The sequence below is a fragment of the Octopus sinensis genome, linkage group LG2 (assembly GCF_006345805.1).
Source record: "Octopus sinensis linkage group LG2, ASM634580v1, whole genome shotgun sequence".
Classification (NCBI taxonomy): domain Eukaryota; kingdom Metazoa; phylum Mollusca; class Cephalopoda; order Octopoda; family Octopodidae; genus Octopus; species Octopus sinensis.
In genome coordinates, this window is record NC_042998.1 from 160,066,627 (window position 1) to 160,091,475 (window position 24,849).

The 24,849-nt window shown below is 35.7% G+C and overlaps 1 protein-coding gene across 8 annotated transcripts in view; it reads right to left on the reverse strand.

Moving 5' to 3' along the window:
* LOC115228487 (SURP and G-patch domain-containing protein 1) overlaps positions 1-19,125 on the reverse strand; it is a 41,085-nt gene extending 21,960 nt beyond the window's left edge. For 4 of the 8 annotated variants that reach the window (XM_029799090.2, XM_029799084.2, XM_029799077.2 and 1 more), the window contains exons 1-4: positions 18,892-19,125; positions 9,221-9,504; positions 8,123-8,301; positions 3,729-4,124 (exon numbers count right to left, since the gene is read on the reverse strand). In XM_029799090.2, coding sequence (XP_029654950.1) covers positions 3,729-4,124; positions 8,123-8,301; positions 9,221-9,489 — 844 coding nt within the window. In that variant the 5' untranslated portion in view covers positions 9,490-9,504; positions 18,892-19,125. Of the gene's footprint in view, positions 1-3,728; positions 4,125-8,122; positions 8,302-9,220; positions 9,505-17,581; positions 17,601-18,891 lie in introns of those variants that run through there. The other 4 variants (XM_029799073.2, XM_029799067.2, XM_036500354.1 and 1 more) reach the window with 3 other exon arrangements.
* Positions 19,126-24,849: the final 5,724 nt, after the last annotated feature.

Genomic DNA, 24,849 nt, shown 5'->3' on the forward strand with positions numbered 1-24,849 from the left:
AAATAAAAGGATAATCCATTTTAACATCCAATCTGCTTCGTTTCATTTATTTAATAAAATTTACTGAACTCAGTTTAATAAATTATTATATTGATTATTTCTTTACATATGATTTAAAAATTCGTAAATAATGTATGAGGAAAAGATATTAGAAATCTATGGAAAAAATTCCTAGTAAAGGACAAAGATAAATTCATCCAGAAAAAAATATATATATATAGCACCCACTACACTCACGGAGTGGTTGGCGTTAGGAAGGGCATCCAGCTGTAGAAACATTGCCAGATAAGACCGGAGCCTGGTGCAGCCTTCTGGCTTCCCAGATCCCCGGTCGAACCGTCCAACCCATGCTAGCATGGAGAACGGACGTTAAACGATGATGATGATGATAATGATATATATATACATATATACATAGTGGAGGCGCAATGGCCTAGTGCTATTACCTCCGTTGCTATTTCTTCTAGAGTGAAACATGTCGGACAATACAAGGGGCGGTAACTTGTATCAGATATTACTAATGATACGAGGGGCCCGACAATAACGTTTTTCGCAGCATCGATAATCTCCTTCTTTTCCTTCAGCGTAAACTCAGTCCGCTTGTGTTTCTGAGCTGACATTGTGTGCTACTTTCTGAACTTTTCCACAAGATTACAAATACGAAATGTACAAAATGTAGGAGTACAAAATTTCGAAAAGTTGCGTGCGCTTCAGTTTACAAGTGGCATAGTAAAAATTTTTTGTTTATTATTTGGCCAGGACCGCGCAAAACTGGCATAGTAGCGAGAGTTGACTGTATAATGATACATTGTATTGTCTCACAGGATCGACACACTGACCAGAGGGGGGGGGGGGGGCGTTTTTTTTTTCAGAGTGGCAGGCAAAACTTTACAAAGAAAATGCTCCACAGATGGATCAGAAGTTCTCTTATATCTGTGCTGATCTTGTATGTAACTGTATAATTTGATATACATCAATAAAGATAAGTTTAACACATTAAATTAACGCATAACATCTTCATTAACGCCACAACTGAATTTAGGACATTTATATTATGAGGTTTCTATATTTTTCAGCTAGAGTATAGTTAGGTCTCAAAGGGGTGGTACAAACCTAGCAATATGTGTTTTCTAGTGAAAACAAAATTCCCACTCAAATAGTAATTACCAGACGATTTTCTGTTCGAGTCTAACCATTTTAAGTTGTAGTGGAAATGTGAATTATGTCACAAATAGGCAGACGAATATTATATAAATTTTATAATCGAAAGATTTACTATATTTTGTACATATAAATATATCAGACTGCAGGTGAAATAAAATGGGCTTGCAGGCACAATTGCACCCGTGGGCAGGAGTTCCTCACCCCTGGTATTGACCATGACAGAAAGTTGAGCAGAGAATCAGCATCAAATTTTGCTAAAAGCTTAGTGATACCTGCTCAGAAGCCTATGCAAATTTTTCAAAAAGTTTTCATCGTTTTGGACACAATGAAGGAGATCTTGTGTAACTGAAACTCAAGTTTTTGGTCAGACATGCGTCTCATACCCAAATCTTCATTAATAATGAACTGAACCATAACTGATCTGCACACCCTCTGATAACTCAAGCATGGTGACTTGATGGTTTCCCCTCACAGCTGCATGCACATCCGCTATAATTTTCTCAGTTCTCCCAGAACGTTTGTCAATATCAACATTTTATTGACCATCTTGGAAACGTCTGAACCACTTGTACACTTGTGTTTGGTTCATACACTTTCTATAAGCCTCTGAGCAGGAGTCACTATGACAATTTTCTCTGTCACGGTCAATGCAACAATTACATGCTACACACTTCCCTTCCAAGTACTGCTGTAAACAACTGAAGTGAACTAGGTTAAAACAGTGTACATGCACAGCAGAGTTCAAGGTCAATCTGTGCCAAGCAGCTCCACTCTGCATGCTTTAGCTTCATTACTATGGCAACAATCCGGATACTTATTGATCAGACCTCGTATATTTACAATCTTTAATACTACGAAATGTGTATATGTTGGATCGTTAGCCCCTACATGCAATTTTTTTCTCTCCTTGTTTCTTTTCTGTGTATCTTTCTGTCGAAGAGCGTAGGCTCGAAACATAAAAGACTTGTTTTATTTCTATTCCTGAGCGCCATACTAATACATTATTTGTTTGTACTCCACCTGCCTTTGTCTTTTGTTTATTTTCGTAAACCTTCCGTTATATATATATAGGCGCAGGAGTGGCTGTGTGGTAAGTAGCTTGTTTACCAACCACATGGTTACGGGTTCAGTCCCACTGCGTGGCACCTTGGGCAAGTGTCTTCTATAGCCTCGGGCCAACTAAAGCCTTGAGTGGATTTGGTAGATGGAAACTGAAAGAAGCCCGTCGTATATATGTATATATATATATATATGTATGTGTGTGTGTTTGTCCCCCTAGCATTGCTTGACAGCCGATGCTGGTGTGTTTATGTCCCCGTTACTTAGCGGTTCGGCAAAAGAGACCGATAGAATAAGTACTGGGCTTACAAAAGAATAAGTCCCGGGGTCGAGTTGCTCGATTAAAGGCGGTGCTCCAGCATGGCCGCAGTCAAATGACTGAAACAAGTAAAAGAGTAAGAATATATATACATACATACATATATACAATCTTTAATACTATGAAATGAATATATATATGCTACGATGTTTCATACTACGAAATGGATGTATATATACATATATGAGAGGGAATCCACTAAAAGTGAACTCCTTTACACTAGCCACTAAAAGTTTTTCTCAAGAAAAAATTTAGCACACCATGAACATAAGCGGGCAGGACAAATGAAAAATAACAAAAATATAGATTAACCCTATACAATTGTTTCACTGTTAATAAATTATGCAATTTTACTTACACAATTAATTTGCAGATCGTGATGGTGTGCTAATTTTTTTCTTGAGAACAACTTTTAGTGGCTAGTGTAAAGGAGTTCACTTTTAGTGGATTACCTCTCATATATGTATTAATAATATTTACTGAATCTCAGTTTTTTATGCACTAAACCATTGGTGTTAAACTGATATTATTAAATTAATATACAATTTTTCACCCTCATTTTGATTTTAATTCTTAATTAATATTGTTCTCAAACCGGCGTTAACTACTGCAGTGAATTGTTTATGCGGTATTTATTTCTGGAAATTTGGCGCTGTGGACAAGGGCATTTGAATATAACTATGAATGTAATAGGCTGTACTGCTTGCATTTTTGGCCTCGTGTTAATATATAGCGTGCAGTTCGACAAATTATATTCTTGACAGACTCTACTGACGATCTGCAAATTAATTGTGTAAGTAAAATTGCATAATTTATTAACAGTGAAACAATTGTATAGGGTTAATCTATATTTTTGTTATTTTTCATTTGGTTCGCCCAAGGCTATATTAGAAGACACTTGCCCAAGGTGCCATGCAGTGGGACTAAACCCAGAACCATGTAGTTAGGAAGCAAGCTTCTTACCACACAGCCAAGTAAAATCAGTCATGGCAGATACTGGTGTCATGCAATAGGAAGAGCATCAAGCTGCAGAAACCATGCCAAATCAGACCGGAGTCTGGTGCAGCCTTCTAGTCCTAGTCAAACTGTCCAGTCCATGCCAGTATGGACAACAGGCATTGATGATGATAATATATATACACACACTAATATAAATTATGAAGTTATATCAAGAGTGATATCTCACCTGGACTGAGATCTTCAGTTGGTGAAGTTGGATCATATTTATCATCTTCATCTTCCACTGAAGAGATCGATGATGTATTGAGAGTTAAAGCATTTGAATTAGAAAGCTTATAAGATTTACAGCTGGAACCAGATGGAGGAGAAGGAATGGTAGAAGAATGAGAATTAGATGATGAAGATAATCCAATAACTGGTGTAACTGAAGAATTTGATATTTTTACAGCAGATAATGTAGGAGTTGGTAGAAGTGGCGTTGGATGGGATGCAATTGTTGAGGTGACAGATTTGGTTACTGAACACTGAGATTGTAGTGAAGATGAGCAAGGCACTTGAGTCACACTTTGAGGTTTTTCTTCTTGTGGTCCAGTTTTTGATACAGAATCACTTTGCTGAGAAGCTAGAGGAAAAGAAAATACATATTTAAAACTGAGTATGACATATTGTTAAAATATATTGAAATATTGTTCTATGTCCTTTAAGATGATAATAGTGTAAAACTAATCATGTAGATAGCATATCTGGAATCTTTTAAAAAAAAAACAATATGAATTCTGTAGCATATGCACCAACCTAAACACAAACAATTTTACCAGCTATATACAAATACACACTTTTCAACTCCTCAGAGTTAACTTTCTTATATTACATTTGAGGTAACTTATCATTCTTTACAACACTCACAGTAGAAGAATGTGTTCATTGACCACCTACATTTTACTCAATAACAATGATATCTTTGCTGTGACATGGCTTACCTAGCCAGGCCTGACTTTCCATAAGCCCAAAACAAACAATTTTTCTTTATTTCAATTATCTATAGCATTCTACTTGCCATTCAGGATGATCAACAATAACAACTAGTAGCAAGTAGATATATTCACATTCAGCATTTTTAAGAAAATAAAATTTTTTATTAATAGCTTAGAAGAGGACTTATGTAATCTTCAGACAGGAGAGGTGGCCTGAATGCTTATAACAGAGTGGACTCTCCTAAAGGTATCCAAGGAGTAGGCAATGGTATTAAACTGAAAAATGGAGTAAGTCTACCATTCAAAATGTTAATTCATCTGTATTTTCTATGAAGCACAAATTTCCATTCTTTTGATTGTTGACCAATCTGATTCAAACACACATTCTTCTGACGTGATAGCTTTATGCAATATTTCAACAACTTTTCATAGATTTTTTCCATTGGTCAAAAATACTCAAGACTTCTTTTGATGCTACACCAACACTGCCATTAGCATATCTTCAACAAACAGCAATACGAACAGTAATATTAAATGATACTGCTGATGACATTAAATTAAATAAATACAATCTCATTTTCATTTTTAATGCGACATATGTGTATCAAATTTTGCTACTTGAGGGATTCCTTAGAAATTGCAGTTTACATTTTTATTACCAACAATCTAGATAGGAGGTATCTCATTAAGGTGAAACCTGAATGTTTTATTGTTGGTATTATACATATTTCATTTCATTTCAAACTAAGTTACAGATTTAGATCAAGATTTAGAGGGATCCAATTCACTGAACACATGAAATGGGTTTTAATTAGCATTTCTTTATTACATTTAACATTCTAACATTCTTGATCAAAAGAATGGAATTCACTTCTCTGACTTCAAATTGAAAGCATATAAACAGCTGAATTATCACAACATATATACAGACACACATTCAAACATCCCTATTCCACACATCATTCCCAAGTTACCTCTATCCACATCATTTAGTGGATGGAGGCACTCAGACCATTTACCAAACACTTACACATTATACAATGTTCTACTCTATGAAGATAAAAATCCTTTCTTTGCTTCACATCTGAGCTAACAGATAATTCATTACAACCTGTTTAGCAGAACATCAACACTTAGAAGTTACTCAAGGACACTGAACTATCCTTTGGGTTACAAGGCTTGCTTAGCCAGAACTAACATTTTTTTAGACCAAATTTTAAGTCTTAAAATGTTGGCATTCGCTATTTTCTACAAAATAAAATCTGTTTCAATTCATCTCAATTCTATGTTATCCATATTGCAAAGAATATTTTCTACACATTAATGCACATTTTCAGAGTGAATAATCTGTATTACACACACCATTCGGTCCATTTGTCTTTTTTCCATACTAGCAGAGGTTTAATGAAGCATTACTTTATACCTAGCACCCTTCCTGTCACTATCCTTTACATCTTAATTCCCCTTTTCTTTAAAAGCACGAAGCTAGGGAATGTTAACATGTCATCATTTGTTCAAAGGGTTTCATGCACAATGCAGAATTTAAGCAGACATACACGCACACGTATATACATATGATGGAAGCCCATCATATATATGTATACAAGTAAACATCTACCAATTCCACTAACAAGGCAGTGGTTAGTCCAAGGCCACATAAAAAATATTCGCCTAAGGTACCACACAGTAAGATAGTACTTGAAACCATGTGTTTTACAAAGCAAACTCCATACAACCATGTTTGCATAGGTATGTAAATTACATCCACATCCTGTACAAAGAATTTGGAAGTGTGTTACATTGTATAGGACAACAGCATTTCATTGCTTGCTTCAATCTATTAACTGTACATTAAATGATAGACTCAACTGTACTCTATGATAGAATAAAAAATGCTTAAAAGATATTCATGAAAAAAAAAAAAAAATCAAATACAAAACCAGCTCTTACATAATATAATGAACACATGAGAAAACAGCCACAAGGATCACACTTCTAAGTCATGTCTATTCATTTACTATTACTAGAACATATTCGTATCTTGAGCATATTATGGAAAACAAATCTAGAGTATTTAATCTCTGAAAATTAAATAGTTGTTTCTTTTACAAGGTCACCAAGAGTTAATTATAGCTGAATAGTTATTTTCTAACTCTGCACCAAAATTTTAAGTGCTCATAATTCCTAGTTGGCAACTTTTTTCTTTTGTGCTCTCCCACCACTCTCCTGACTCAGTGAGGGTGTGCAACTGTGCAGTGGCGCAATTGTAGCTCAGTTGTCGTAGGAGGCAGACTTTGCTTTGTCTTCAACCAATGGTGAATCAGTGAATGGTAATGGCTACATAATAAGCTCACATTGATTTTTCCTCCCATTTCAATTCATGGAAATATTTTTTTGATGAATAAAACTTTTCTCTATTGCTTTTCTCTATACTGCTGAGGATATGCATAAGCTTGCAAGAAATGAAGCTAGTATGCTCCGATAGATGTGTAATGTCAGTATTCATACTTGACAGAGTGTAAGTACCTTGAGAGAAAAGTTGGACCTAAGAAGCATCAGTTGTGGTGTGCAAGAGAGACGTTTGCACTGGTATGGTCATGTAGCGAGAATGGATGAAGATAGTTGTGTGAAAAAGTGCCACACCCTAGCAGTTGAGGGAACCTGTGGAAGAGGTAGACCCAGGAAAACCTGGGATGAGGTGGTGAAGCACGACCTTCGAACTTTAGGTCTCACCGAGGAAATGACCAGAGACCAAGACCATTGGAAGCATGCTGTGCGTGGGAAGACCCGGCAGGACAAGTGAGACCATAACCCGTGGCCTCTACCTGGGACGTAGCCAGCCCACTTATGCATACCTTTCCTTCTTGTGACACAAACCCTACTTGTGAAGACCTGTTGAGGCAAGCGAAAATCGAAATCGATCAACATCAATGGAAATTGTAGCTGTGATACCAGTGCCAGTGGCACGTAAAAAGCACCATCTGATCGTAGCTGTTTGCCAGCCTTGTCTGGCACCTGTGCAGGTGGTACGTAAAAAGCACCCACTACACTCACGGAGTGGTTGGCGTTAGGAAGGGTATCCAGCTGTAGAAACACTGCCAGATCAGACTGGGCCTAGCACAGCCTTCTGGCTTCCCAGACCCCAGTTGAACCGTCCAACCCATGCTAGCATGGAAAACGGATGTTAAATGATGATGAAAACTTTTCTCTATTATTGGTTTGCTGTGTTTCACCAACAATTTACAACATATATTTTATGCAAAAAATTTATTATAGTTTTCATTCAATGAATAAATATATCTTCAGTTCAAGTTTTGATTTAATGTATATTGTGACAGAGATTGCCTGTTATGTTACTTTTTTCAGCAGTATGACAATATTTTACATAATTGTAATGCTTTAAGCATTTTTGTATTGGGATGTGTTTAGGCTCCAGGGGACTATCCATTTTTGGAAATCTGAAGTGACTAACGCAGGGTTAACAATTTGCAAACTTGTAACTATATCAGCAATCTTATACAAATACTATTGGCTAATCATTTATCATTTCAACCATAGCCATTACTCTCCTGATATTTGTCAGTCTCAAAAATTATTGGCCTCAATATTTAGCTACCAGCAAGAAAGAAAAATATACAGCACTTACGCACAAGTCCCTGAAGTTTCTTGAACCTTTCCAGAAAGCTGCCATCATTGACAAACATATCCTGACTGGCTGTGGTAACTACAGGGTTAAGTGGAGACACAGTTGGTAAACCCTCGATTTCAACTTTGGGCTTTTTCAAGTCTGTGTACTTTTTCAGTAAAGATGGTCTTTTACCAAATCTTATGAAAAGAAAAGTAAAATACACACATTCATATACATGCAGCACAGTACATACAAATATACAAAGTATATGTGTTCACACAAGCATAGATACAGGCACAGAAAGAATTGGCAGTGGGGGAGTGTCAATTATTCTTAAGACTACTCTATCATGAATGATTGTAAACACTTGATTATAAAAACATTTATCAAAACAGTGAATTTATAAGCACCAAATCATAAATCATGTCAAGCAAAATACATTACTACTTTCAAACTATATAGCATTCTGAAACTCAAGATAATTCATCTACAGAGTGGTTCTCCCCAAGATGGAAATATCAAAAGCAGATTATCACAGCCAATATCCTGAAATAAACAAATCCTAGAACAAGGCATTGAAGAGTTGGTTTCCTTCATGATATAAACACAAATGATTGGTTGATTAAGAGCCAAGGCAAGCAAAGTAGGTGGCATTTCAATTTACATTTGTTGTAAAAGATCCAATTCAAACAGTAAACATTTGAAATGGCAGAACCAAGCCACGGTACTCTTTTACTGTTTCTAATCATTAGCAAAGAAAAGAATACAAATATAAACATTTTTGAAATTCCTTTTGTATGTTTTCAGAGGAACTGCAATCAATTCCTTCAAAACAGTAACAACTCAACAAAGTTGGCTTTACACAGTCACTCATCCCACTAAATGTAGAAGCCAAATTCTCCTCTATTTACCTTATAAAGAAAAAAAACACACTGTTCTAGCCAACAAAAGAAAATTGCCATCATGGTCAATGGTTCTGATCACAAAACTAAAATTTGTGCCAAACAAATATTAATTTTAAAAACACAGTTGAATTTATAAAAAAAAGTTGAGTGTTATTGATAAATTGAAATAAAAAGGAAAATTGGTCATACAGCTCCTAAAATGTCAACTTACAGTTTTGATTTAAATTTATTAGCAAGGTTAGTTCCAGGAGCAGAACCACTAGAATCTGATATCTTCTCAGAAGACAGATTTTTCATTTCATCTTCTAGCTTTTGTTGTATTTTGCGCTTCTTTTCTTCAATGATTTGCTCCTGTCTGGACATTTGTTTCATCTTCTCACGGAGGCTTGTGCCATAGTAATTTGATGTGTTACCAGAGCCTGGAGCAGAATTACCACAACTAGTGGCAGGACTAAGGTTGTTGCCACCAAGTCGAGACATTATTCAATGAAAAATCTGGAAATATTCCAAGGAAAAATAATGTTAAACAATTCTCTATCCTTAAAATTGCTGAAAATAGCATAGACAGAAGTCATTGTGTATGCAAGTGTGATGTATGGAAGATAAGCAAATAACAAATTTAGTTGAAATATCAACAATAATATTTTATGATAAGCATGATTACACATGAATAAATATATTTCTACACAAAATCAGAAATAATAATTTTCATAGTTCTGTATAATAAATTCCAAGTTGAAATAGATTTTGAATCCATTAAGAGATCAGAACAGTTTATATAAAACTTAGTGTGATGCTTCCAATACATCTACTTGGCCTTATCTCCCTTAACCCTTTTGATACCAACCTGCTTGAGATCGTCTAGAGTTCTATGACAGAAACTTTTAAAGTTGTTTAAATTATAATATTCCATTAAAATTCTGTTAATTTGCTCCAGACTCCAACTTAATAATGAGAAAGTTGTTTTACTAAATTCTTCATTATCTTCAAAATTAAGTAATTGAAACAAAAGCAGCATATGTCAACATAAACATGGTAACAAAAGGGTTAAAGTTTGTTGTATCATCATTTGTTTGACTCTTCTAATTAGAGGGTATAAACAAATATATCACTCATTAGAAGATTTGCTAATTCCTGACAGAACTGTTGCTTCTCAAATTAGTCTAAATTGCATTTTTTTCAAGCCTACCTTATATGACAAATTTTCAATATTCGAATTTACATACCATTCACATTGCTAATATAATTGCTATACAAATTTTGATAATACCTTACTAATTACAATAGGAACCAATCATAAATTGGTGACCATTACACAGTTTAAAAGGGACAATGTTGCAATATAATAGGTGTTATTTAAAAAGAACGAGAAAAAGAGATTCAAACCATAATTTTCTTATAGTCTATCATACAGCACCATTATTTCACAACTTATCTCCCTCTTATAAACTTTATATACTAATGCTCTTAAGAGCCATATCTGGTCAAAATATTCTATTTTATGTTCAAACATCAGATTTAGTCACTCACACCAACCCTAGAATGTAATACCAAAAATAAACAATCACATCACAGAAATTTTGAAAACTGAATAAATAAGCATAACTTTTGACAGAGTAATCTGAATGCTAAAGGGTTAAAAAGATTTCTCTCCATCAAAACAGTTTCTCTAAAACTAATCACTCAACTACATGGTTCTGGGTTCCGTCCCACTGAGTAGTACCTACTGGCCAACCAAAGCCTTGTGAGTGGATTTGGTAGACAGAAACTGAAAGAAGTCCCTTGTATGTGTGTATGTGTCTGTACCTATGTTCATCCCCCACCACTGGTTAACAACCTGTGTTGGTTTGTTTACATCCTTGTAACTTAGCAGTTTGATAGACTAAGTACTAGGCTTTAAAAAAAAACAGGTTCTGGGGTCGAATCATTTGATTAAAAGTTCTTCAATGTGGTGTCCCAGCATGACCGTAGTCTCATGACCAAAACAGTTAAAAGATAAATTTTTTTAAAACTTAACACCAATATCCTAAAGACTGGTATTTATGAAAACCAACACTCCACTTCTTCTAATAAGTGAAGACCTTTCCAGTCTTTTGGCACACTAAACTTAAAAAAAAAAAAATCAATCGTGTTTCAGCTGACAGTACACAACATTTAATGTCCATTTTCCATGCTGGCATGGGTAAGCTGGACAGCTGCCACAGGCTCCAGTTGTCTGTTTTGGCTTGGTTACTATGACTGGATGCCCTTCCTAATGCCAACAACTTTACAGAGTGTACTGAGTGTCTTTTATGTGTCACTGTCACTGGCCATGAACACGATTTCACTTAGCTTGACGAATTCTCTCAAGTACAGCAAATCACCAGGTGTCTTGCTTGCTTGTCATCACCTCTGCAAGACTCAACAACTGAAGATCATATTTCGCCAACTCATCCCATGTCTTCCTGAACAATTTCAGTTGTATCCACAAATGCTAAGAACATTGTATTTTAGTCGCACTTTAATGTAAAGGTCATTTATAGTTCTGACCCCTAATACTTACACCTCTGGTTCCTCTCTCTTGCCAGTGCAGTATGAAAGTTAGCCAGAAGATATCAAACCAATAAAGATATTTGTACATAGCTTCCATGAAAATAATAGTAAATTTGTCTGCCCTAAAATTGAATACTTGTAAAATACAGGAGATTTATTTCAATTTTCATTAACCCTTTTTAAGCAGATTTTACATGAAATACATTGCCGATGAGTTTCACTAATTTTGAAAATAATCAAGAGTTGAAAAGATTTAGTAAGGTAACTACCTATTCCAATATTCAGCCGAGGTTTACAATATGAATCAACAAAAATGTTTTTACATGAAATCGTGAATGTAGATTTTAATTTATAGATAAATTTTTTAAAACAGTAAGGTTTTATATCATAGAACTAAGTTAACTCCAGAGATTAAAATTTTTATTTTCAAAAGTTAGACAAAGGCATGGCTGTGTGGAAAGATGTTTGCCTCCCAACCATGTTTCCAAGTTCAGTCACACTATGTGGCACCCTGGTCAAGTGTTTCCTACTATAGCTTCAGCCCAACCAAAGCTTTGTGAGTGGATTTGTAGACAAAAACTGAAATAAGCCTGTCGCGTGTGTGTGTTTGTCGCTCATCATTGCTTGACTATTGGTGTTGGTTAATTTACTTCTCCATAATTTAGCAGTTTGGCAAAAAAGAGCGATAGAAAAAGTACCAGGTTTTTTTTAAAAAAAATACTGCAGTTGATTTGTTCAAATAAATTTCTTCAAAGCAGTGCCTCAGCATGGCCACAGTTTAATGACTGACACAAGAAATAAAGAAATTAGTTTTTATATAAAAAAATTATGAACATTTTGTAATTCATCCAACATACACTAGAACTTAGATCAGTCTGTCTGCTCTGACATATGAGACAGTTACTGCTGTTTACAAAAACATTCTGGACAACATCCCAAACAATGCCATTCGGCTGATTATTAATAATTCACTAACCAACCACTTGCCTTCTCATTGTCTTCTCTCTCTGCCAATGTTCCTCTAAAACTAAATAACTGCAGATTCTCTCCAACTATTACCATGCATCTTCACATCCCAGATTCTTCACAAAACATTCTGTAGAGAAAGTGTTACTACCCAGAATTAATACTCTCTGGAATGCATCCAGCCAACTTCTCAATCATCTCATACTGATAGATATTGACCTACAAATGTTTAACAGATTACTCACATGACTTTAGTAGGCCCATGTCCTTGCTCTATATCCTTTCACTAACTTATAAAGAGAAAAATTAGTTAAGAATAGAATTGACAATATAATAGCACCCAGCACACTCTGTGGGGTAGTTGTCATTAGGAAGAGCATCCAGCAGTAGAAACCAAGCCAAAACAAACTGGAGCCTGCTGCAGCTCTCCAGTTTACTATCTCCAGTCAACCTGTCTGCATTCCAGCATGGAAAATGGACACTAAATGATGATGATGATGTATATTTATACATCCAAGTAGGCCCAGGAGAATGACTTATACCACTAACAGAATATGATGCATGAGTGGAGATTTCAAAATTCAGTTATCCTTCTAATGTCAACTAATTGTTGTGAAAAGTATTACAATCTCAATTCTTTATCCAGAAATCATAAGTAGGTAGACATTTCTACAGAACACTTATTTCTACAATTTCAACACGTTAAAAAACTTAGAAATAAATCAATGTTAGAGAAAAAATATTTTTGTATAGAATTTATCTTAATATAAACAGCTGTTTTCTTTCCACTACACTAATTTATACCAATCTCCAAGAGATTTGAGTTTCTTATTAACTGAATGCAGTAAATGAGAAATATAGACAGCCATTTAAATCATGGTAATAAAAAAAAAAACTCATTTGCTACAGAATTTATCTTAATATAAACAGCTATTTTCTTTCAACTACATTAATTTATACCAATTACCAAGAGATTTGAGTTTCTTATTAACTGAATGCAGTAAATGAGAAATATAGACAGCCATTTAAATCATGGTAGTCAGTCTCATTTTTTTAGAAAGCGTTAAGACTATGAATCTCTGCAATCCACAATATGTCATTTCAACTGTAAGACCTAAATTTTCGTAGTTGGATCAAATGACAATGTCCCAAGCATTTCTTGAGAACTTTCTTAATAATCTTCAACATCATTGTAAAAAAACAAAAACAAACATCTGATAATGATATGAATCATATATTTACTCACATTCAACATCTATATTTCCAAATTTCAACAAATCAATGGACGACTTGTTACAGGATCCTACACATAATAAGTCTAGTTGGATAATGTAGTTACTCCAAAGTATGAAATGCCTGAGAAATAAGTTCATCATGGTCTGAATATATTTTGACCATACACATATTTAGGTAGCACTAATCTAGGACTAAGAAACAATAATCACTATTCCATCATTTATATGTTAATATACAACATTATACTGAACATATATCACTGTCCAGCCACAAGTTCCTAAACCTCTTCCATCCATTGACACTAATCATGTGGTGTTTCTCTCCACATTTAATTAGATCAGCTTTGTAGCATAGCTTAAATACTACTAACAAGGGAAGTACCAAGGTTGTCTTCAGACTTTAGGTCTGAGTTATTGATATAAACAAAAGATCTTATCGAAAGAGGAAATCAATGAATATACATCCAACAATATTAAATATAAAATTTAGTATGACATTTAAACACAAACTTTTACTAAGTCATCAAAAACATTGGTACAATATTAACATCAATATTTCAAGATATTCAGAAACCAAGAAAATTGTTTTACGTCATCATCATCATCGTTTAACGTCCACTTTCCATGCTAGCATGGGTTGGACGATTTGACTGAGGACTGGTGAGCCAGATGGCTGCACCAGGCTCCAATCTGATCTGGCAGAGTTTCTACAGCTGGATGCCCTTCCTAATGCCAACCACTCTGTGAGTGTAGTGGTTGCTTTTACATGCCAGTCAGGCGGTACTGGCAACAGCCACGCTCAAATGATGTTTTTTACGTGCCACCTGCATAGGAGCCAGCCAGCCCAGCGGCACTGGCAATGACCTCGCTTGAATGTTTTTTCACGTGCCATCAGCACAAGTGTCAGTAAGGCAACGCTTTGCCATCACATATTGTTAACTCCCGGGTTGGCCTATCTTTTATTGGTTTCAGTCATTAGACAGCAGCCATGTTGGGGCACTGCCTTGGAGAATTTTAGTCAACTGAATTGACTTCAGTACGTATTTTTTTAAAGTTTAATACTTATTCTATTGCCTCTTTTGCCAAACCGTTACAGGGACATAAACACACCAACACCAGTTGTCAAGTGGTGATGGGAGACAAACACAGACACACACATGCACAAATGATGAGCTTCTTTCAGTTTGTCTACCAAATCTGCTCACAAAGCCTTGGTTGGGCTGAAGCTCGAGAAGACACTTATCCAAGGTGCCATGGAGAGGGACTGGACTCAGAACAGTGTGGTTGAGAAGCAAACTTCTTACCACATAGCCACGTCTGTGCTTATGAGCAGATTTGTGATCGAAGGCATTCCAACAATAACTATCCAGTGTTTTTTTTGTATATTTACAACTATTATACAATGTATGCTTTCTTTTTCAAGAGAGTAGCATGTCATTTAAGATCCGTCCATTAGTTGTAGCAGGTCAAGCAATTATATCGATGCTTCCTCTTTGGCCATTGGTAGTAGGGCAGTGAGTTGAGCATCAAATAAAGATATATAAAAATACTGCAATTTTTTTCCTCAGGTCTCTACATTTTGAGTTCAAATCCTGTCAAAGTCATTTTGGCCTTTCATCCCTTCAGGGTTGATCAAAATAAGTTAAAATTCTGTTGGGGGTTGACTGATTTCAACCTTGCTGAGTTGATAAATAACAATCAAGTATTGGATAAAGTGGAACTAATCTAGGATCTTTTCGGTTTGAATGGCAGTTTTTAACATAATTTCTAGGTAACTAAGAAATTTTAAACTTCGTATACTGGCAGAATGTGTTTATAAAACATCTTTTTCTCTTGGCTTTATTGAGAAAATTCTATAGTTTGTAAGATATTTGTTGTTTTTTCTTCAATTTCTGCAATTTCAACCAATCAATAACATCTATTGAGGTAAAAAACATTCTGTGCTTTATGAATATGTCCCTCATTTAAGAAACAGATTGGGTTTATTTACATTTGTGAAGAAAAAAAGATACCCTTCCCCCTAACCCTAAAACAGATTGAAATGCAATAGATCGATACTAGGGTCATAATTATGGGTGACAATTTCATATGACAGCGCTAGAAAAACTGCCGTTCAAACCTAATCTACCCTTCTCTTCCCAAACTTTTGTAGCCTTGTAAGCTCTACCACATCACTGAAGACTGAATCTTTGAATTCTGGAAAATAAAATTTACAAATTTCTTTCCAGACTTCCATTTGTTTTTTTGTTTTTTTTTCAAAAAAGGAAAAGAGTAAAGACAAATTTTTGTTTGTGTGTGTGTGAGCACATGTCTGCACGTATGGATGTCTTTGTGCCGGTTTGCCTCCCACCACCATCGCTTGACGACTGGTGTCAATGTGAACATCCCCTCACTTAGTGATTTGGCTCAAAAGAAAAAAAAGTATTGGGATTGATTCGTTCTACTAAAATTCATGGCGGTGGCCCAGCAAGGCCACAGTTTAATTACTGAAACAAGTAAAATATAAACAGAGATACTACAAAGTAAGGGGCCCACTGTCTCAACCTACCAGCATATATACTGACTTTAAATTTTGACACATGGCCAGCAATTCGGGGGAGGGGGCAGGTCGATTACGTCGACTCCAGTGCATAAATGGTACTTATTTTATCGAGCCCGAAAGCATGAAAGGCAACTTGGACCTCGGCGGAATTTGAACTCAGAACGTACAGACGGACGAAATACTGCTTAGCATTTTGTCCGGCAGGGTAACGATTTGGCCAGCTGGCCGCTTTCTCATGATGTATATAATATTTATATATAGTAATTGCGAAAACAAATTAACGCTTTACAACACACATTCACACGTGTCTTTGTGTGATGGGCGGCAGTTTTGTGCCGTATGGAAGCTTAATCTATCACATTCTGAGAAATATATTGAATAAATTGTAAATAGAAAGATAGTATAACTTTGAATATATGGTGAGTCACCGGGTGTCCTATACAGTTAAATTATGCATTAGAAAGAGTCCTAAATTTGTTTCCTAACCCTATGCCAGAATCGATCATATTTGTCGTTTAGCGATCTTGACCAACGAGGGAGCCGCTACGCGATCCTGCCAGAAATGGCAGCTAAATCACCATTTAATTATATCTTTTTTTAAATCTGGTTTGTAAGATTCTTCATGTGAATTCGCGTGTTGAAACAAGTTTTTGTATCTAGGGAGAATCATCATGGAACACACACACTGGATCAATTCCACCCATTATTAAATGTCCGATTTTTCTTGTTTTTGTCAAAGCTCTTTCGTTGACTTTTTGCAAGTCACTGAGAAGGTTGCAAGAAAGAGCTTGCACAAAAACAAGACAAATCGGATATTTAGTGAGTAGAATTGAGCCAGTGTGTGAGTTAATTATACTGGCATGATGACTCTTCCTAGACACAACAAAATTATATATCTTACTGTTTTAGAGTAAAAGAAGGACAATCTGGTTAATGTTGTTCCAGATATACAATATTTAAAAAGGTGGTTCGCTTTTGATTATAGGCCAGGTAGATCAGGCGCTCTTTGTTTAAACAATCAATACAAAAAGTTAGGTTATTTAAATCAACTTCAGACCATCAAAAATTGTTTTTAAAAACGCGTGGCATTTAATAGAAAACCTCATAGAGATATTTTCTTTACTGACTGTACCATAATATAAAACACCAGCAACATATTTTTTCGAGATTAAGCAAGTAAAAAAGTTCATCCATATTTTGTAAAGTTATTAATTTCTAAAACCAGATGTTTGCAATCTAAAAAGTACATCACCTTGCTGATAGACATAAGCGTAAAGTGGAAAACAGAGAAATTTACTTTTAAGCTCCAAGCCAAATCCTGACCGAGCAGAGTATGGAGGTCCAACGTGTCCTTTTGTTATGCAAAACGATAGTATGTTACTGAGGGAAATCTGGTTGCTATTGTAAGCAGGCTGAGCAACTATATAGATAGAAGCTCCTTTTGGTTTTTTTGTTCCAGAAGTGTAGGGTTTTGTTTTTAAATAATTTCTACCCGAAACAAATCTATAAATTTCTTTGGGGGAGGGGTTTGTCCGTTAAATCGACATGTAACCTACAGAATGAATGGTAAAAATCGACCTCGGCAAAATATTGGTGGATGTCTGGAATAGGTCGCCCACCTAAGTTGAATCTTCTCAACAAAGGTGGTGCAAAATGATATCAGTGAATAGAGAATTTGCTTATTACAGAACTGAAAATAGCAGCAGATGGTAAGTAGTGTGAATAAAAAGAAAAATAGAATCCGAGAAAAAAAGTAAGAGTCTGCGTCGGATAAAAAAGGATAAACATTTATAATTTCGTATTATGTCGTGAGGCGAGTTTTGGTTTCTAACAGCTCTTTCTTCGAAGACACCGATAATACGTGTGTATGCGCTCAGAAATACGTGAACATTTCCAACGGTAAAATAATTTATCAGATAGCAAGAAGCATAACGGAATTGAGAATAAATTACCTAAGTTCCAGATTGAAAGAGAGGGAGAGGAGGTAGGTTAGGGTATTCATGCTTTTGCTAATGCTATTGCCGATAATGATTTTATATCTTTATATATATATCAGACAGAACAATGATTCTTAATTTTATAACTAAAATGCCAACCATACAATATGCAGACCTAGATGTACAAAAAGTAGGGATGATTATGGTTGGAACGCCTTCGTAATCAAGATTGATCTGAGCTCAACAACTACTATTATTATAAAATATCACAAAATTAGAAAAAGAATTAGAGAAAACACTGCCTTTGCTAATAAAATATACATCGAAGTGAATGAATTAATGTAGCTCAATATACTTTATTTTTAATTTTCCTGTCACCACGATAGTTCAGTTTTTTTTTGTTTGTCATTTTGTACCGCGGTAATTTATATTAAAAAAATCTGGAATATGAATTTATATTTAACAAACAAAATAAAATAATTAAAACATTGGCAGAAAGAGAAGGAAGAAAACATTTTTAGAACAGCAACAGGGAAAATACATTTTAAAAATAGAATTAAAACAAATTAAAGCATACACACACATATATATATATATATATATATATATATATATGCACATACACACACGTGTGTGTGTGTGTTTATGTAGATGTGTATTTTGTACTCACGTTAACATATCCTAAGAGGTAAACAGGAAAGGAAGATACGAGCAACGAAGAAACTGGACAGTTTGTTTTATATGTATTTCAAAAGAGTTGAAGTTCTATATGATATGAATCAACTCCACCAACCCAACAATAATATTTATTATAGTAGTAGATATAATAATAATAATGAAATGGTCAACCTGGCAGTAAGATCAGCGTACTAACCATGTCGCTGATGAGCATTAATACAACTTCCGGTGACATAGATCGGTAATGTTCGGTAGTTTACGTCATTGTCCAACAACCACGTTTTTGGAATGTGTTCAGTTCGTTATGTCTCGTTCGTTTCGTGTGAGCTATTTTATTTTATCACCGCCTGGAAAGATAAAACGCAGGAACAAACTCGGTTGAAATGAAAAACCGTGTATTAAATCGATGCCACAAGATATTTAGTCCTTCTATTTGGTTTGACTTTGAAATAATATCCAAAGATGCACATTCCGGCATAAACACGTAATTGTAGACCCCCTGCTACTTTGTTTCCTCATAACTTCCAGAAAAATGGATATTTTTCAAAGAAATTTTCCACTAATTCGTTTCAGATGTTGTAGATTTCGCCTAAATCGGAATTCGTTGTGAAAAATTTCTTTGCGGGTTGCGGGGAGTGAGACAGGTTTCAGATACTTCACAGACGCTTGCTTTGTTTCCTGTTTGTAGATTACAATTATGTTTTAAAAAAAGAACTTTTTCCCTTGTGGAAATTGCTAAATGAATAATGAAATTTTCCGGCCAAATTCATATTTTATATATATATATATAAACTTTATATATATATATATAACTTTATATATATATATATATATATATATGTAGATATAAACTTATGCCGTATCTCTGGAAAATTTCTGTTTATTAAAGGATATTCACTTAAATTCTAAAAAGGAAAGGGATGGAATAGTTCCCAGAGGTATTTTTTCGACATAACTAATCTACATACATCATCAAAATATATGAGGAAATAAAGTCGAGATGCGTAAAATATTTTCTTTTCCACATTAAATTCCGTTATAATCGTAATCTACGCCATCCGAAAAGTATCTGTAGAAAATTTCATTAAAAAAATACTGAACTTTCCGAAAATATGAGGAAATTATGTCGAAGCATGTGAATTATGTGAAACTCCTCTCACACCTACCTCTGAAAAAATTTCACAACAAATTCCGATGTAATCGAAATTTACCCCTGATGAAATGTATTTGTGGAAAATTTCATTTCAAAATATAATTTTTCAGAAAGTTATGAAGAAACAAAGCTGATGGGTGGTCACTTGTGTAGTTATGCCTATATTCCCACACGTCTTGAAGGTGGGCACAGGTGATTAGATTGTACCAATATCTGTATTTTATTGATCCCTGGAATGATGGAAGATAAAATTGCTCTCAACAGGATCTAACTCGGAACATAAAGAAGCCTAACTACGTAACTATTAATTTGCCTGTTACACAGATTTTGACAACCACTGACCTACCTTTTGTTTTGAAATAAAAAAAAAGTAAATTAGAGATCATCACAAACAAAGCTACGTATCTTCAAGAGGGTAGTCTTGTTTGCACCGTTTGGCATTTCTTGTAACTTTTCACAAGTTATCATAATAGAATGAAAACTCAGTTGTGCACTTGTTCATTTTGTTACAAAAATAATTAAAAGTACTTAATTTACTTTCTCTTAAACAATTTTTTCTAGTTTCAACAGATAATCATTATCACCAATAATTCAGTGAAAAGAATATGGTTTACAAAAGTAAACTAAGAAAATGGAGAAAAAAGAAATCAGTAAATAAACTATCAAAATGGAGGCATGCACATACTCATTCAATCATACATTGTTTCAGGAAAAAAAACTTGTGTTTTTCAGTTTTACAGCAGGCATGCCGAAGTGCTGTAACTGTATCCAGGCACACTCAGGCATTATCTGATATTTCAATGAGGCAGGTCACTTACAAAGTCAAACATTTCTATATCAACCTCCAGCATCTAGCAATGTCTCAAAAGCCACTTATTGAAATATTTCAGTGACTTATCTTATTCAGCCATGGATGCAGTAACCCCTTCCTCTACTGCAGTATTAAGGATGTATGATGGAGCAAACGAGTTGCTAACTGGATGTCCCACACAAGACATCTGCTTAAAATGGTGGTAGTGATGAAAGCAAGGATGTATGATATATTTATATTTGGGGCCCTCACCCATTATATTTTATTAAGTGTCCATCCACTGATCCCTGCATCTTTGATGCTTCTCATCTGTTTATCACTCAACTCCTCTTCACCTTTCTTCTTGTTCATTGTAAAATGCTGCCTATCTAATGCAGGATGTCTTTGGATCTATCCATATTCAATTCCACTATTACCATCCTTATCACTCCAACTCTCACTCCTGTCAGGAATGCTTGCATAATGAGGGATCTATTTATAGCCTATACATCCTAACATTACCATCAACTGTCTCTATTCTTATCTTTTGCTCTCGTTTTTTTTTTTCAAGCAAACGTGTCTGTTATCACTCTCTATCTCTCTTCCATTATTACCTTTCTTCCATTACTCTCTCCTCTCCCATCTTCTCATCCCAACTACTCTTCTTTCTTCCGTTGTACTCACCCTGGTCCATTGCCTTCTCTTCTAGTCACTATTTCAGGCATTGTTGTCTTGAACTATCATAAATAATGAAGAGAACTTCTTAGTCTTGTAATATACAAAGCAGCCTCATTAGGATTGGTGCCACAATAAAATGCACCCAGTACACTTTTTAATGTGATTGGCAAATGAGCGGATCTGGTCCAAAAGATATTTTAGTCTTGTCAAGGACATGATAACCTATCAAACAAATATTGATATGATAAAATATACCCAATATGCTCTGTAAAGTGGCTGGTGTTAGAAAGAACATTCAACTACAGTAACTATGCCAGAAATGAAATTATGAACGAGACATGGTCTTATGAACTATCTAGGAGTACAACAACTCCAAATAGTTCTTATTTGGTGTCAGATTGTGACAGTCCATTCAACCAATTCCAGCATGGAAAGTGGATGTAAATGTAAAATGATGATATGTATGTGTGTGTAATAATAGCTGATTAATTTATTTCTTCAGTTGTACTTTACATCATATAGAAAGAGTAAGAGAGCAACAGGGAGAGTTAAGTTAAAATTGATAGAGGAACATTGAAATTGATAAACGATGGTAGGAAGATGGTAAAGATGATAAAAATTATGTGGTCAATGGATGCCTATTACATGATGCACACTTACACTCATTCCTGCACAGAGGTGATTTTCTGTCCATGTCACATATACAGACATAACTACAGTTTAAATGGAAGAATAAACTTGACAAGCTATAACCTGGATATGACTTTAAACTACATCCAGTATTGGTGTTCTGGGATTTTAAGGAGTATGGAACCACCTTTTAGCCACTGTTATTCCTAAGTCTACTCTGACGTGGAGTAATAGCACCTGTTAAGGTCCCTGCGATAGGTTAATTACCATGTGGATTACTGGGAGTAAAGGACCCCTAGTTTTCATTAGAACTTCCTTCTGGAAGAAGGTAAAGGGTAAAGACCCCCTTCAGTATTGACTGATCATGGGATTGCACCAAGAAAGTTACCCTCTGAGGCACAAGTCTGGGCAAGGACCAGCAGTCGCCCATGCATACCAGCTTCCTCTTTCCACATCACTGGTATTATCCAAAGGAAAAGCAAAGGCCAATACAGCTTGGCACCAGTGACATCACAAACTCATTTCTACAGCTGAGTGAACTGGAGAATGTGAAATAAAGTGTCTTGCTCAAGAACACAATGGACAGCCCTGTCCAGGAATCAAACTCACTACCTCATGATTGTGAGCCTGATTTCTAACCACTGAACTATGTGCCTTCACAGGGGAGAAAGTAAGCTGGTATAAAAAAACCCTGGTTATAGTTGGTTTATTGTGCTACTGGCCTTTTAGCTGACTGCACTGAAAAGTGTGTTCAATGCCATGCAACACTTTATCCACTCAAAACAAATGCATGGATGGAAACTTGTTAGACTCTCAGAATGTTTGTATTGACTCACTGAGTTGAAGAAGTTGTCTTACTCAGTCACCAGTTGACTTCCACCTTATATCTTTTATCTTTTACTTTGTTTCAGTCATTACACTGCAACCATTTTAGCTGAATGAATTAACCCCAGTGCTTTTTTTTAAAGCCTGGTGCTTATTTTCTCGGTCTCTTTCGCCATATCACTAAGTGACGGGGATGTAAACAGTCCAACAATGGTTGTCAAGCAATGGTGGGTGATAAACATACACATATACAATGGGCTTCTTTCAGTTTCTGTATACCAAATCTACTCACAAGGCTTTGGTCGGCCCAAGGCTATAGTAGATGATACTTGCCCAAGGTCCACACAGCAGGACTGAACTCAGAACTATGTGGTTAGGAAGCAAGCTTTTCATACAGCCACACCCACACCTATATATGCAATGTTTAAATATCACTATTTGATAATACCTGATATTATAAGTGTTGGTAGATTTGTTATTTGAGTTCTCCTGGAAATACCAGAAAGGTCATCATGTGGTTTAAAACCAATACTAGCAGATATAGAACAAGGTTTATCCAATTCGCTGTAGTGGACTTTTACCTGTCTATATTGAAGGATTTATTATACAAGGTGCTGGATTTCCCCAGGGCCTAGGATGAGAACTTGAGCATTATCATGCATACCAAATATTCCTGCTCTTCAACAAGGGATTTTTCTAGGTTAATCAAACCTACCCCAAAGGCTCGTCTGTGAGAAAACCAACACTATGACGCAATTCACTCAGCCACAAATTTGGAAACGACATGCTGTACCGTTTGGCATTCGCGCTGGAAGCTCTAGTACGAACATTTCATATTGCTTGGGTGTCAATCTGAGGACAGTGCAGGGGATTTGGAAAGAGCTGGATGAGTCTAATGGCGATTACGAAAGTGGGGCAGCTCAGAAAACTCAATCTGATCGTTCTCATAAGAAAAGAACACCTGAATTTGTTGGTGAGATCCAGACCATGATTGACAACGATTCCTCCAAGTCAATCAGGTCCAACGCCATGGACATGGGAGTGTCTGAGTCTCTTATCAGGTAGGTAGTGCATGAAGACATTCAATATTCCTCATACAAGATGAGAAAGGGCTAATTTTTATCCATAGCCATCAAGAGTAAAGTCTGCGCTACGAAACTTTTGAACAAACTCAAGCATCCCCTCCAACCGTTTTTTTTTTTTGTTTTGTTTTTTCAGACGAGTAAAATTTCTGCCAGGATCAGATGGTGAATACGCAGCACAACCATTGGCTTGCAGTGTCCCCAAAACATGTACTGAGAGTGATAAAAATCAAACATCTATTCGACATTATGGTGTTCAGAGTGATCACTAGTGATGGCGACGTTATACCTCCATTCATCCTCCCACACGGCCTGAGACACGGTGGCCTACATCAAGTGCCTGGAGGAGGTAGTGCTGCTCTGGATCAAGAGTGTGACTGTTGGAAGATCCTATGTCTGCTCTATGCCACACAAGTAAGAGAACCCAGTCATGGCTGTCAGACAATTTCTGCGACCACATCACCCATAACATTCGGCCATCTAATTCTCCAGACTGCAAACCCCTTGATTATTATGTGTGGGGCACAGTTGAGCGAGAAACCATCAAAACTCCTTGTAACACTACCGATGAACTGAAGGCAAGGATTATGTCAGCATTCACGAACTTAAACAAGGAGACCGTCCAGATGATTTGCAGGAGATTCCGAAGTCGTCTGGAGGCTGTGGTTGAAGCCAGTGCCGATTTTATTGAATAAATTTACCCTTTAGTATTTCAAGATATTTTTATGTAATTTTGGTAAATATATCTGTTAAAACGAGATGTCAGTGTTATTTTCATTTTCGCGTAATTTC